A 17,329-nucleotide genomic window follows, 5' to 3' on the forward strand; every position below is an offset into this window, starting at 1 on the left:
TCATTCGTTGCTTTAGCTGACTTGTAAGACTGTTGAAAATGAGAACTACAGATGAGCTAAGTAGATAATTAGACACTTCTTCAGACGTCTAATTAAGTCGGACGACATCCGACTACACACTTCTTTAGTCCACGTCTAATGAAGTTAGATGACATATTCTCGCGCATTACTTAGACTACATCTAAAGTAATTAGATGACGTCTGCTCACGCAGTACTTAAACCACATCTAATGTAATTAGACGACGTCTGCTCACGCATTACTTAGACCACATCTAAAGTAATTAGACAATTTCTTCTCGCGTATTACTTATACCACATCTAAAGTAATTAGACGACGTCTGCTCTCGCATTACTTAAACCACGTCTAAAGTAATTAGACGACGTCTAAAGTAATTAGACAACGTCTTCTAGCGCATTACTTAGACCATATCTAAAGTAATTAGACGACGTCTGCTCGCGCATTACTTAGACCACGTCTAAAGTAATTAGACGATGTCTGCTCACACATTACTTAGACCACGTCTAAAGTAATTAGACGACGTCTACTCGTCATTACTTAGACCACATCTAAAGTAATTAGACGACGTCTGCTCGTGCACTACTTGGACCACGTCTAAAGTAATTAGACAACGTCTACTCTTGCATTACTTAGACCGTGTCTAAAGTAATTAGATGACGTCTACTCGCGCATTACTTAGACAATTTCTAACGGAATTAAACGACGTCTTCTCATGCATTACTTAGACCACGTCAAAACTAATTAGACAACGTTTGCTCGTGCTTTCAATAGACCACGTCTAATGTTATTAGAAGACGTCTACACGCGCATTACATAGACCACACCTAAAGCAATTAGACGACATCTACTCGCGCATTACTTCGACCACGTCTAAAGTAATTAGACGATGTCTACTCACACAGAAAGGACAGTATATGAATTACAGAATTAACACACAGACAATAGGTAATTCACACTTGAGCTTTTGAGTGAGAGAGATACAAATAGAAAGAAAGCAAGAATAACTAAGAGTGATTGAGCATGAATTAAAACGAGAGATAGAGATTCGTCCATTGTCCTTGGGTAGCTATTTATATATGAAGTACACCAACGGTCTAATCTTCTACTTGGACATGTGTCCTCTTTTCGTTGGACGGCCGCCAATAGTACGAGACTGTACAATAGAGATATTATCATTGGGATCGTGGCCATACAAGACTGATAGTGCACCGAATATTCTTTGAGTTCATGTTGTATTAGAAAGGTACAACTAGGGAACTAGGGAAATTTGAATAATAATAGTGTACAATTCAGTTGTTCATTCGTTGCTTTAGCTGACTTGTCAGACTATTGAAAATGAGAGTTGTAGATGAGCTAAGTAGATAATCAGACACTTCTTTAGACGTCTAATGAAGTCGGACGACGTCCGACTACACACTTCTTGTAGTAGCCTTCTTAATGACATTGAATCTATAAATGGTTTGAGATGTAGAATATTTTTTTTATTTGATAATTAAAAATATTTAATTAAGTAGTAGTATTAATTAACTATTTAAATAAGAACCTAACTGTGTCAAAATAATCATGTACAAATCGGTATTCAAATTAAAGTCGGCTTTGTCAACAAATCGGTTTTCCGACCAAATCAGCTTTTGATCCAAATTAGTTATTGAAGCAAATCGGCTTTAGAAGCATATCAACATTTGGACCATATTTGCTTTGGTGCAAATTAGCATTTTAACCAAATTGACTTTTGAAACATATCGGCTTTTGGTGCAAATCGACATTTGGACCAAATCGGCTTTTGAAGCATATCAACATTTGAACCATATCGACATTTGGTACAAATCGTCTTTTGAAGCATATCGACACTTTGAACTATTTCGGCATTTGGACCAAATCGGCATTTGGACCAAATCGGCATTTGGACCAAATCGACATTTGGACCAAATCAGCATTTGGAAAAAATTGACATTCTAGACATATTGATTATTTGCAGATCGGCTTTTTGCATAGGTGTTTCCGGTATTTTGTGGATCGTCTTTCTGCAAGCATATCCGACATTTTACATTTCTTCATCCTATGAAGCACATCTGACATTTCGCAATTCCCATACTTAGTTAACCTGGAGAATATATGTATGGATATTTCTGGAAAAGTCAGACGTCAGCTTTACACTTTCCAGATGAGCATTTCCATTTAAGTGCAAAGACTGCTGAAGATTTTCTTACTATCACTAGTAAAAAAGTAATATTTAAAGGCGGTTTTAACCGCCGTTAAAAGATAATTTCCCGTAGTTAAAGCCTATTAATTGTGGTTTAAATACCGTAGTCAACCGCCGTTAAAAGTTTCGCCGTTAAAAACATAATAATCAATAAGGGCGGGAAAAATACCGCAGTTAATAATTTACAATGGCGGTTTAATAAACCGCAGTTAATAGCCTCTAACTGCAGTTTTAAAAACCGTAGTTAAAGATATATTTGTCAATAAGGGCGGTAAACTTATAGTAGTTAATAGTCTCCAACTGCGGTAACTTTACCGCCCTTATTGAGTGACATTTTTTTAACGACGGAATTTTTAACTACGGTTGACAACGGTAAAATTATCGTAGTAAATAGTCTTTAACTGCGGTTTATAAAACCGCAGTTAAAAACTATTAACTGTAGTATTTTTAACGTCTTGATTAATTAATGATTTTAACAAAAAAACTTTTAATTGCCGTAATTAGTGCAATAATCTAGAAAATAAACATTAAAACTTATAATTTTGAAAAACAAATAAAACCATTCTACAAAATATTTATACTATATAAATAACACAAAATAATTTATATGACTAGATAAAATTTGATTATATTTAAATATAAAATAATAAAAGATGTTTATTAATGTAACTAATCAAATAAATTCTTATTCCCAAACTTTATAACAATTTATCTTCCTTCTTTTTGGGTTGGGTTGAACAACTGTTGAACTCTTTAAAATCAACCTTCTCAAATCTTTAACTCTTCAAAATCAACCTTTTCAAATCTTTACAACCATTCAATCTCTATATAAACATAATTTTTTAATAAATTTAATCATTTCATAAACATAATCGATATAAAAAAAGTTTACAACTAAATAATATCAAATTATTATAATTTCACAACCAAATAATATAAAATTTCTAATAATGAGCATAAATTTTTAAGTTTATACACATTATAAATATTAAAAATATTACATCATAAAATAAACATCATTTTAAACTTGAAATAAATTATCATTTTATACCTAAAATCTCAATATATCCATGATAAAAGAACATTCATTTATTTTACTTAAATTATTATATTAATAAAAAAATTAACGAATTATCATAAAAGAAATCATACCTTATTGATTTGGAGTTCTTGGACTTGACAATTTGATTCAACATCTTTTTCATCTCACATATTTCAAATTGAGTATATATAATCCCAATTTGAATCAACATTGTCAAATTGATTATATATAATCATTTAATATAATCTTTAAAAATATGCAGGTATGAGAGGTTGAGAGGTTGAGAATAAGCCTAGTAGAAGGATGTGAGAGGAGGTGAGGAAGTTCCGGTGAAGAAGTAATGGAATGAGGAGGTAAGATGCCGATGTAATTGAAGGTGAGGGAGGTAAGATGAATAAGTAATGGAGAATGTAGAAGTAGAGAGGGAGGAAACCTCTTTATCTTTATCTAGATTTAACAATAAAAATAAATAATTATAAATTTTATATTTTTAAATTTGTTTTAATTAAACTAATAAAAAAATATATTTAACTTTTTTTTGGACTAAATATTAAAAATTAGTTTATATAATTTAATTTTATCACATATAACTATACATTTTAAATATATAATTAAAATTTTGATTATATATATATATATATATATATATATATATATATATATATATATATATATATATATATATATATATATCATTTAAAGACATCTCAATTATTTTAATTTTATTTTACAAATTTTTTAAATAATTATCTAATAATTCATTATATATATATATATATATATATATATATATATATATATATATATAATTTTTTTTTGATGTGTTAGTTAAATTTATTAATAATCATTAACACTTTTTTAATATATTATTTCTTTAACTCACACTTCATTATATATAACTTATATATACAAATATATTTTATTTTATTATACATATTATTTAACTTTAAATAAATTAATTATATCTTTTAATGAGTAGACTAATTCATTTAATAATTAATTTAAAAAATTAATTAATATTAAAAGATTAATGAATACACTAATTCATTACCAATATTAAAATATTACATTTTCTAGGTCATATTTATATATAACACATTTCTTAAAAATGATCATGATTAATTTTTAAATTCTTTATTACTTATCAAAGTCTTTATCATTTTGTTTAAACTTAGTTTTAATTTATATCATGCAAATTAAAATGTCATTATTTATATATTAATTATATTCTTAAAATCAGGTATATTATGAAATTAAAATTGATATTTGACTTTTATAAAATTATATATATATATATATATATATATATATATGAGAAATGAATGAGAGAGAAAATTCGAGGGAGGGAATGGAAAAGGGAATAATGTGGCGCAATTTGTTTAGCCAAAAAAATAACAAAATTTCTCTCTCTTCTCTCTCCTCACCTTTTATCATTTTTCCTGATGTAGTGACACATCATTCTCTCCCTCGTTCCCTCTCTTAAATTCAATCCCCTATCACTCATCTCTCTATATAAATATATATATATATATATATAAATATATATATATAAATATATATATATAAATATATATATATATATAAATATATATATATATATATATATATATATAAATATATATATATATATATATTAATATTAAATTAGATTAATATATTTATTACGATAATAATTAGTTTTTTTATTACTTTTAATCAATTCTTAAATTGTACTATATTTTTTTTTTAATTTAATATTAAAATTTAGATATATAATTTTATTTTATCCATGTAAGACTATAATTTTTATAAAATAATATATAATATTAAATTTGATATATAGTTACAAATTTTATGTACATTTACAAATCTATCAATAAATTTCTAACTTTTAGATTATGACTTTTAATTGTTTTTATAAATCATAAAAAATAAAAGAATTATAAATATAAAATTTTGTAAATCTAGTTAACTTTAAATTATTAAATTCATAATCTTATTTTTATAAAATATAAAATATTAATATTTGTCCAATTTAGGAATGATCATGTATTATATTTAAGTATGAACTTATTATATTTGTTAGATTTAGATAGACTCTTTATATGAGTGTATCAAATATTAAGTTGAGTTAGTTTGATATATTTTAAGAGGAGTGATAAGGAGAGGGAATTTGAAGAAGGGAATGGGCAGGGAATGATGTGTCACTACATTACCAGTTGAAAAAAGGATAAAATGTGAGGAGAGAGAAGAGAGGGAAGATAGAGAAATTTTGTTAGTTTTTTTGTCTAATCAAATTGCGCCACATCATTTCCTCCCTCAAATTTTCTCTCTTAATCATTTCTCATATTTTAATAAATAAGTTTATAAATAATACTAAAAATATATTATTTAAAATAAAAATTCATACTAAATAAATATGTCAATAATAAAAATAATAAAATAGTAGTTTAATGAATAACTAATTAATTTATAAAAATAAATTCATACAAAAATTTACATTTATATAGTTAATTGATAGAGGATAAAATTTATTTTTAACTTACTTTTATAAAATTATTTATATTTTATACTTCAAAAGTGAATTTATTTTCAAAAGCATACAAAAAAATCACCTCATTAATATATAAGTTTTATTATATTACTATTTTATATTCATTTATTAGATATACAATTATCAATAATAAAAATAAATAATTGTTTTTTATCATAACTTTCTCTAATAATTAAATACAAAAATAGTTTTTAACTCATAATAATTAAAAGACTAATTCATCACTAATTAATTTATAAAATAAGAATTTAATTAATAATAAAAATCTTATTTATAAGTTAATATTTATATATAACACATATCATATAAACTATGTGATTTGTTACATTAATAACAACTTTACAAATATTTTATATTATTATTATTTAAAATTACATTTTTAAAATTGAAAATAATTTATTCACTTAATATATATATATATATATAATATAATATTAATAACAATATTCATATATTTTAATATTCATATATTTTAATTGAAAATAATCTCTTTATCATTTTTGTGTAAATAATTATAAAACATCATTTTGTATACACTATTACATTTTCAACTTATATTTCAATTAAATTATAAAATAATTAAAATTAAGAATTTAAATCCTATTAAAATTCTAAAATCATGTATATTATAAAATCTTGTATATTATAAGTTAAAATTTATTTTCAACTACTTTTATATATTAATTATTATTATATAATATATAAAATATATTTTATTTAGTTTTACTGTTATTATTATATATAATAATTTAAAATTTTAATTAGAAAATGTTTATTTATTTTATAACGATAATTTTATTAATTATTATTTTCTATATTTACTTATATTATAAAGAATATTTTTTTCATTTTATATATAAATTTTATTTTTACGTTTATTTTATTACAATTATTAATAATATTTCAATTAAATAAATATTATTTACCATTTATATTATAATTAAAATTTTAGATTTTAATTAAAATTAAATAATAACGGTACAATAATTTATAATAATAAATAATATTATTTATAATATAAATAAATATATAATTATAATAATAATGAAAATTCAAATTTTGTTGTGGCTCCAAAATTAAAATAAATATAATAGTTATGTATTTTATTAAAAATATATTAAATATACAAAAAAAAATATATAACTATATCATTGATTTCAAAACATGAAAAAAAAAATTATGGTAGTAAGTATTGAGGTGCTTTGGGTGATTTTAAAATCTCATTTAATAATATTATGTATGTTATTTCTATAATCAAAAGTTTTAATAAATATTTTAAAATGAGAAGAGCTTATAAAGATAAACATAAGAATAAGAATAAATAAATAAATTTAAGAGTATTAAAATGTAACCTCAATTTTAGGTTATAGTTGGATTTATGATAAAATAAAATAAAAAATATTAGATATGAAAAACAACTACAATATAAACAATATTGTTAGGGTTAATGATATAAAAGAGCTACATTAAATACAATAAAGATCCCGAAGTAGATAGAAAATGGGCCTATTAATATTAAGTAATATCGATTTTACAAATTAAAGAGGGAAAAAATTAAGATATTACTCCCTCCGTCCGTGCCACTCAAAGCTATTCAACTCACTCTAATTTTAGTCCCGTTACAAGCTACTCACTCAATCATTACCTTTCACTTTATTCTACTTTTCTTACACATTTTTAACTTTCCAATCATTACTAACTTTACACTTCAAAATTTTAAACTTTAACACAATATTAAGAAAATTAACAAATTAATTAACAAAATTACCAAATTAATTAACAAAATTAACAAATTAATTAAAAAAAAAAACAACCCAATAAAAACCCAACCCAAAACTAAACCCAAAATACTAACCAAACCCAAACCTAATTAACTAAACCCAACCCAAAAATTTACAAACCCAAAATCCAAACATAAAAAAAAACCAAACAAAATGTGAAAAAAATCCCTAACGTTTTAACCTAATCTCGAGCATTCCTAAACTATCTTCATTCATCAGCCTCCAAAACAATACTCCGTCTCTCTCTCTCTCTCAAACTCGCCCCCATTATTGTTTCTCTAAAATGGCGACCGATCCGCCATCTCCTCCACCTAAATCATACACCAAAACAACGTCGTTGCTTCCTCCACCACTCGATCTGTGTGTCAGTGGTGAATTGGACGGAAAAAAAGTCCAAATAGGCGACGGAAAACTTATCCAGTCACCACCACTTGACGAAGACAAGGATTACTCCATGAACGTTGGGAATCCCAAAAGGAGGAACTACGTGAGGAAGCGTAAGCCATTAGAAACTCAGGAAGAGAAAGAACAGTGGCAAGCACGCCTAGAATCTTTCCTCCAACGCAGTTGCCTTCCTAAATCGCCCGATCCACAGGTATTACGTCGTGTAAGTAATTTCATGTTGTGTTTTCATTTTTCTATTCCTAGATCCGTGTTTATTATGAACTGTTAAACAAAGATAAATATGAATCCACATCTAAACTCCACTATTAAACATTCCTTAACATCACAGTGGTTTACATTATCAATAGACATTCATCTTGTGCCAGTCTTTCAGTTCACATGGTTTGTTTGATTCATAATCATTCAAGACCTAACCAACAAAATAAACCCTAACATATTTTCATTACCCAAACCAAAATAAACCCTAACATATTTTCATTACCCAAACTCAAATAAACCTTTATGATATAATTCTTGTTTTGACATGACCTGTAAGGGTCTGGTTCATCAGGTGATAAGTAGAAATTATGGGCAGTCTTTGTAAGATAAAACCACTTCTCATCTATGTGGACAATGTGTGCCATGGATTTAAATCTGAACTTATTGATTGTTGTGTCAACTGCTATAGACTGCAGGCAGAATTGTAGTCTCAATAACTTCTGTGCACTGGTAAGTGAGATTTTAATTGCATTACTGTGTGTTCTAATCTGTTTTGCCTGTTTCCACTTCCAAAATGTTGTTTTCCCAACACCTAGGGCTTGTGCATCCCTTCTAATGGTTGATCTTCTTTTCAACATGATTGTTTTGAACAACTCAGGGTCAAACAGTTTGTGTTTTTGCCTTACTAAACCTTGCTTTTGATTAGTGAGGTAAACTGGCAACCCCATCTCCATTTGTTCTTTAGCTTGAGTCCAAATTGTGGTGATGGTTCTTCTATGAACTCCAAATTGTGTTGCTGCCTATGTAAGTGTACCCAACTTCAAAGAGCCTTCCTTGTAGTGGCTTAAAATAAACTGAACAATATTGTTCCTTACACAATCACTTAAATTTGGTTTTTTGTTTGTCATATTTGTGCAGGAACTTGGAGTTAATGATGAGAAATTGAATGCAAAGAAAGATAGTGAAGAGAATTGAATGTTGTAATATGTAATCTGAAACTCCAAAATGTGTTTTTGCCTTTTGTAATGAATGTTGAATGTAGACATTTGTTTGTATAAATGTAATTTAGGTGGGAAATTTCAATGATCTGTAATTTATGTATTGGAGGGAAATGTTTTGGACATTTAGAGGGAAATGTTTTGGACATTTGGAGGGAAATTTGTAGTTTCAGACTAAAATGTTAATTAAAACTGATGTTAGTTGCTAAATTATGTACTGTAGCGAACTGTTTGCTCCACTAGATGTCATCAAATCAATTTAAGTTTGTACTGCAGTGTTCATTTATTAGCTTATGTTCAGTTTTCTTAATTCTTGTTCCATTTGGGCACCTGAGTAGCTAAGAAAGGGACAAGGGGAGTATTATATTAGATATAATATGGAGAGGAAAAAAAATTAATATATTATTATATTATATATAATATAAAGAGAGAAATAATAAAATATTATTATATAATATATATGGAGAGAGAAAAAAACGTATATTATTATTATATATAATATAGAGAGAAAAAGTTAACCGTATTATAAAAAATAAATATAAAAGAATATATTATTTTACGTTAAAATAGATAATAATATATAATTAATAATATTATATACTAAAAATTAAAAATTTGGAGCAATGAAGAATGTGGGCCGATGTAATTGCCCGAACTTACAAAAATCATTAACCTATATAACTTATAGTACCCTATATTATTTATACTTAATTATAATTTATATTTTTATACACCTTATGCTTTATATAATTTGTACAACTTATCAATTATACTTAATTATAATTTATATTTTTATACACCTTATACTTTATATAATTTGTACCACGTACGAAAGTACTTTTAATTACGGTTTTATATATAATAGTCAAAATAATGTGTGTTTTATATGAATATTGAACGCACAAATAATATGTTTATATATATATATATTATAAATATATTTTATTTGAAAGGTTATTTTAAAGTATGATTTTAGAATAATTATTAGTAAATAAATTATATATACATAAAGTATCTCGAAATTTTAAAATTTTAATAAATTTACTTAATTCATATTTATATATAATACATATTCTAAAAAATTAAAACTTACCATTACAATTATATATAAAAAATTGAACGACTCTATAACAAATTCTTTATTCAAGATTTAACTCAATTATATTAGTTTTATATTTATATAATCATTAAAATAATTTAATCACACTAATAAATGACTTATATACATTTTTAATAATATAACGTATTTATAAATAATATTAGTAATATATATATTTCTAATAACTTAATAAAAATATCCATATATATATATATATATATATATATATATATATATATAATAATAATATTTATTATACATTATTTGATTGTTGATAAATACTTTATTATTTAACTTTTATAATTTTATCTACACAAATTTTACATACTTATATCATAAATAATTTTTAAAATAATAAAAATTAAGAAGTCTATCTTGTATTCCAATTAATTTCTAAAATAATACAAGATTTATTAATAAAAAAATTTATGTTTGATAATCTTAATAAAACGTTTAACTGTGATTTTATATATAATAACGCAGTTAAAGGTAAAACTTTTAATTGCGGTATATAATAACGCAGTTAAAAGTAAGACTTTTAACTGCAGTTTTATATACCGTAGTTAAATTTAATATTTTTAAGTGCGGTTTTTATATACCGTATTTAAAAATAAGACTATTAACTGCGGTTTTATATATCGCAGTTAAATGTAAGACTTTTAACTGCAGTTTTATATATTGCAGTTAAAGGTAAGATTTTTAACTGCAGTTTTATATACCGCAGTTAAAGTTAAGACTTTTAACTACGGTTTTTATATACCGTAGTTAAATATAAGACTATTAACTACGGTTTTATATACCGCAGTTAAAAGTAAGATATTATTAATTACGGTTTTATATACCACAGTTACATGTAAGGTATTAATACGGCTTTATATACCGCCGTTAAATTTTGCCACTAATAACATATTTTTTACTAGTGTATAGTAGAACCAGAATCAGAGACAGGTCAAACAATCTGAATCATACATTCCTTAGAGATTGAAATCGAATTAATGAGAATTTGGCTTACTATTATTCAAGTATTAACAATATCAAAGAATATCTCATACGAAGTACTATTCTAGACTTGCAACCAATCAAAATCAAGACAGTGGTCTTATGAAGCAGATATAGTTGTTGAACAGCTAATATTTGGCATCTGCCTACTTAAGAAGATAGAAGTCAATCTGCTTCAACACCTTTTACCTTTACCTGTTGTGAACCTTTAATCTTTGAACAATTGAATTTTGAGAACAATATTTTTGCTATCAAATCTTTTAAACTTTCAAAGTTCGATAAGCGTTCAAGTGAGTTAAAGTTCTTAAAGTGTATTACAATACTACCTATTCTATGTGAGTGGTGAGCATTGTAAATCGACAGAATTCGTTTTTGTTCAAAAGAGTGAGTATATTGGAAGGTCAAAAATAGGCAGTAACTAAGCCCTGGTTGTTCGACTGAGTTTATATATGTATTGTAAACAGACTGAATATTATAGTGAATATTCTTCTCAAAGGTTTGAGAAGAAGGGGTGACGTAGAAGCTTTATTTCCGAATATCCATAAAATTTGTGTCTTTTGTTGTGTGTTATTCATTATCTCATAATTTCGATTGATCATTTGTTGCTTTAAGCCCAAACAAACAGTTTTGCACTTGACTTTGTCAAGAGTTTGTGACGGCTTGTGTAGAGTAGAGACAAGATAATCAACCTCTAACAGGGTTATTATCGAACAGTATGTGTGTAAGTGTTCAACGTTGTGAGACCCCGTCTCCTTTGGCGATCCCGATCCCATCAAGTGGTATTAGAGCATGTTGTCTCTATTCTCAAGCAAACAGATTTCAGCATGTCTATCGTCAACAAGGCTCCAATGTTTGAAAGTAAAGACTTCATCTATTGGAAGCTACGCATGCAAGTGTACTTAGCTTCACTAGACGATGACATGATGTACGTTATCTCTGATGGTCCAATAAAGATTGATAAGGAAAAATAAAATGATGATAAGATGAAGAACAATCTAGCCAAAAAAATGCCATCTACAACATCCTGGATAAAAACACGTTCGCAAAAATCAGAGCATGCACTACTTCCAAGGAAGTATGGGAGAAAATCATCCAGCTTAATGAGGGAAACGAGCGAACCAAATCATGGGGCCACTCAGAAATTTGACAATGTCAAGATGTGCGTGAAGAAACCATGAAAGAATTCGGTGATCGCTTCACAAGTATTGTGAATGAACTTTCACTTCTGGGAAAAAATTACGACAAAAAGGAGACAATCATCAAAGCGCTAAGAGCTCTTCCCAGCGCTTGGGATGTCAAGAAAATGGTGACGAGGGAATCAAGGAGACTTCATAAGATGCAGTTGCACGATGTATTTGAAGATATGAAAGCTTATGAGTTCGAGATGAACTCAAGAAATGAAGATGATACTTCAACTTCAAATGTGCCAAAGCTTTGATGTCCTCTTTGGAACTAGTAGTTCCTGTAGCTATCAAGTCAGCTGAACAGTTCAGCGAAGATGCAATGGCTATGCTCGAAAAGAAATTTGAAAGATTCATGAAGAAGAGTCAGTCACACTCATCCTACAACAACAACAATGATTACAAGGCTAAGGTACGCTGCTTCAACTACGATTCTCTTGGTCACTACAAGTCAGAATGTCGAAAGCCAATAAGAGATGATAGAAAGTCAGTCGATTAAAATAATAAAGAAGATAAAAAATCATCCAATAAGGATCAAAAGGAAATGGTGGCAGAGGAAAGCAAAGACAAATGGGCTCAAAGTGATTCAGAGGTAAGCGACAGTGACGATAATAAAGTCAAATGCTTCATGGCCAACGTAGAAGAGGTATTTGATTTTTTCTCTAAAGAGTATACTCGAGACAATTTAATTACTGTACTTAATAACATGGTCATTGAGTACAAGAATCTGTCCGATCTCGTCTCAAACCAACCTACCAAATGAGTGGTAGCACAACTGAACTACCCTTTGAGAATGAGAAGCTCAAGGAGATAATTCAATTGTTGACGGAGGAAAACGAAAGAACCAAGTATCTGATTGCTACATGGACGAGATCTCGAGATGCTGTCAGTAAGATGACGAGTCATCGAAGCCCTGCCAACTACAAATTCGGTCTAGGCTATGATAACAGCAATCCATGTACGTCATGCATAGAGTTGAAACCCAATAAAGGCAAACTTCCTTTCGTAAGCTTTGTCAAGGGTACATCAACCAACAATGAATCAATTCATGACCTAAATAAATTAGCAATTAAAAAGGAGCTGACATATGTGGAGCAAACTGATATGTCATGGTGGCTTAGTCTTGAGAGAAGAAAAGTCAGTAAGTCGGCTGGATGTGAACATGACAAAAGGCCAAAGAGGTAACATCAAAACCCACCTTCAAAACACGATGAATCATTTAAAGGCACACATAGAGATGTCAAGCCTAATGCGAGTAGGTTTATCAAGACTAACACCGGGAGATCCATAAGAATAATACATGTATGGATCCTTAAAGGACTAATTAACCGTGGACCTAATTAAATATGGGTACCAAAGGTGTAAATAGTTTTATCTATTGAGAAAACAGTTTAACTACTTAGAGAAATCAGAATGTTACTTGGACAGTGGATGTTCAAGGCACATGACCAGAAATAGCAAACTTCTAACCAACATTAAAAGGAAATTTGGATCAACAGTCACATTCGATGACAACACCAACGGTAAGATTGTTCATGGTAATCCAACCATAAACAATGTGCTACTTATTGAAAATCTGTGTTTCAATCTGCTTAGCATTAACCAATTGTGTGATATAGTATATATACTGTTGAATTTCGTAGACAATAATGCATAGTCAAGGATCAACAAGGAAGTATCTTCTTGATAGGGCATAGGATAGGGAATATCTACAAGGTTAACTAGAAAAATAAGCCAACTAACTCTATTTGCATGATAGATAAACATGATCAAAATGGCTTTGGCATAAGAGACTATATCATTTAAACTTTAAAACTATTAACACTATCTTCTCTAAAGAACTAGTTGAAGACATACTAAACTAACTTTTTCAAAAGATAAAGTATGTTCTGCATGTCAAATGGGTAAACAAATTAAATCAACTTTCAAAAGTAAAGGAAAAATTCAATCTGGAAGATGTTTATAGTTCTTATTTATAGATCTTTTTGGCCCAATTAAGATATTAAGCTTAAGAGGAATTAAGGACACCTTAGTAATTACTAATGACTATTATAGGTTTACATGGGTTATTTTTTTACCATCAAAAGATCAAGCCACTCCTATTTTGATTAAAATGCTTAAAAGAGTACAAAACAAAAAATCAATAAAAGTTAATAAAATTAGAAGTGATAGGGGTATTGAGTTCACTAATAGGACTTTGTCTGTCTACCTTTAGGAATCTAAAATTATACACGAGTTGTCTAGTGTCAGAACTCCACAACAAAACGGTTTGGCAGAAAGGAGAAACATAACTCTAAAGGAGGCGGCTAGATCTATGATAGTTGACTCCGGTGCAACTCAAAGGTTTTTGGAAGAGGCTATCAACATAGCATGTCATACTTAAAATTGGTCAATGATAAACAAAAGATTTAATAAAACGCCTTATGAAATTTATTATGATAAAGCTCCAAACATTAAAATACTTTAGGATTTTTGGATGCAAATCCTACATTCATAATAATGGTAAAAATCATTTGACCGCTTTTGAAGCCAAATCTGATGTAGGCATTATGTTAGTATATTCTTCTATCAACAAAGCATATAGAGTATACAATAAACAAACTCTAACTGTTGAAGAATCATCCCATGTTGTGTTTGATGAATCTGTTGAAATTAATACTCCTACATCCATTGACTTGTCTAACAGAATGGAGGATGTCAATCTCCAATCTGATTGATGAAGTTATAGTGGCCAACCGAAATATTGCTCATGACCAAATGGCTGAAAATGTTGAAGCTCAACAAAATCAGACCACAACTCAATAGATGGATAATAGTCTAGTGGACAATGAGCCGGTCAGATGTTGATCAATTAACCGATCAACCAAATCTTGACCAAATAACCGATCGGTCAGAAAGTGTTTGGAACCAAAGTTCAAATGGAACAGAAATCATCCTCTAGAGCTAGTAATGGGTGACCCTTCTACTCCTATTAAAACCAAAAATCAATTGTTAGAAGAATATGCAAATTATGCTTTAATCTCACAGATTGAACCTAAGAAGGTTAACGATGCATTACTTGATCCAGATAGGATTCTAGAAATACAAGAGGAACTAAACCAATTCGAAAGGAATAAAGTATGATATCTAGTGCCAAGACCAACTAATCAATCTATCAATTGAATTAGATGGGTTTTTCAAAACAAACTAAATGAAGATGGTTTAGTCACGAGGAACAAGTTTAGACTAGTGACCCAAAGCTATAAACATGAGGAATGAATTGACTTTGAGGATTTATTTGCTCATGTTGCCAGACTTGAGACTATTAGAATATTTCTAGCGTTTGTTACTTTCAAAAATTTCAAAGTTTTTTAAATGAATGTTAAGAGTGCTTTCTTTAACGGTATAATCATTGAAGAAGTTTATGTTGAACAACCCCCCGACTTTAAGAATCCTACATTGATTAGATATGTTTATAGATTGGATAAAGTACTTTATGGTCTTAAACAAGCTCCAAGAGCATGGTATGCTATAAAGTTCTTATTTGATCATGATTTTACTATAGGATTTGTAGATATGACATTATTTAAATTTGAGAAAAGCGATCATATTTTACTTGTACAAATTTATGTGGATGATATTATATTTGGGTCAACTAACTCCAAACTGTGTGAGAAATTCTCTAAGTTATTGACATATAAGTTTGAGATGAGCATGATGGGGGAGCTGGGTTTCTTCTTAGGCCTTCAAGTTTGTCAACTTGAAGGAGACACATTCATCAACCAGGCAAAGTACACAAAGGAGCTGCTCAAAAAGTTTAGCATGGAAAACTACTATGTTGCTTCAACTCCAATGAGTACATCAGTCAAGCTTGACAAGGATGAAGTTGGTCAAATCGTTGATATAACTGCCTATCGTGGGAAAATTGGATCTCTACTCTACCTAATAGAAAACAGGCCACACATCTTATTCACTGTTAGAGTTTGTGAAAGATTCCAGACTAATCCTAAACAATCTCATTATGTAGCTGCTAAAAGAATCTTAAAGTATCTTAAGGGCACTCAAAATGTGGGACTGTGGTATCCAAATGATTCCAGTTTTAATTTGATTAGTTATGCTAATGCAAATTATGCAAGTTGCAAAGTGGACAGAAAACGTACAAGTGGAACTTGTCAATTCCTTGGTGATACACTTGTTTAATGGCACAGAAAGAAGCAAACCTTAATAACTACCTCCATAGCTGAAACACAATACCTCGCCGGAGGAAGCTGATGTGCTCAACTGCACTAGATTAAACAAAAGTTGAAAGACTTCGGTATTGATGTTGTGGAGTCCCCAATCTTTTGTGACAACACCAGCGCTATTGCCATAACCTATAATCTGGTGTTGCACTCAACGACAAAGCACATCGACATCAGACACCATTTCATTCGAGATCATGTGATGCAAAAACATATTCGGCTGGAATATGTCCCAACCGATCAACAAGTGGCTGATATCTTTACCAAGCCACTCCAAGAAAATAAGTTTTTTCTTACTTTAGAAATATTTTTGGTCTTGCACATATTAACAAAACGTTTCTAAAAGTGCAACATGAATTTAGGGAGAACCTCTCTCGTTTTAAAAAAGAATTCATACAACATTTTTTTCATGAAAAATTGGACATGTTTTAATGGAGAAGCTCATGCTTCTAAAAAAACACCTTCATTGCATTTGTTTTCATGAAAAATCGGGCATATTTTCAAGGAGAAGCCATTGCTTCTCAAAATGTCTCAATTACATAAAATTTTAAAGTTTTAAAATCTCTCACTTGCATAAGTATAGAGGAAAAACAATCTTAAGAAGATAAAATCGGACGGTAAAATAAAGATCATTCAACCGAGATACATGT

The 17,329-nt window shown here is 28.5% G+C and overlaps 1 protein-coding gene across 1 annotated transcript; it reads left to right on the forward strand.

Annotated features, from left to right (window-relative positions):
* The first annotated feature begins 16,155 nt into the window (after window positions 1–16,155).
* LOC124913359 (uncharacterized mitochondrial protein AtMg00240-like) lies at window positions 16,156–16,638 on the forward strand. The gene has a single exon (XM_047453949.1). The coding sequence runs from the start codon at window positions 16,156–16,158 to the stop codon at window positions 16,636–16,638; it is 483 nt and encodes a 160-aa protein (XP_047309905.1).
* The last annotated feature ends 691 nt before the right edge of the window (window positions 16,639–17,329 follow it).

The sequence above is a fragment of the Impatiens glandulifera genome, chromosome 8 (genome assembly GCF_907164915.1).
Source record: "Impatiens glandulifera chromosome 8, dImpGla2.1, whole genome shotgun sequence".
In the NCBI taxonomy this organism is placed as follows: domain Eukaryota; kingdom Viridiplantae; phylum Streptophyta; class Magnoliopsida; order Ericales; family Balsaminaceae; genus Impatiens; species Impatiens glandulifera.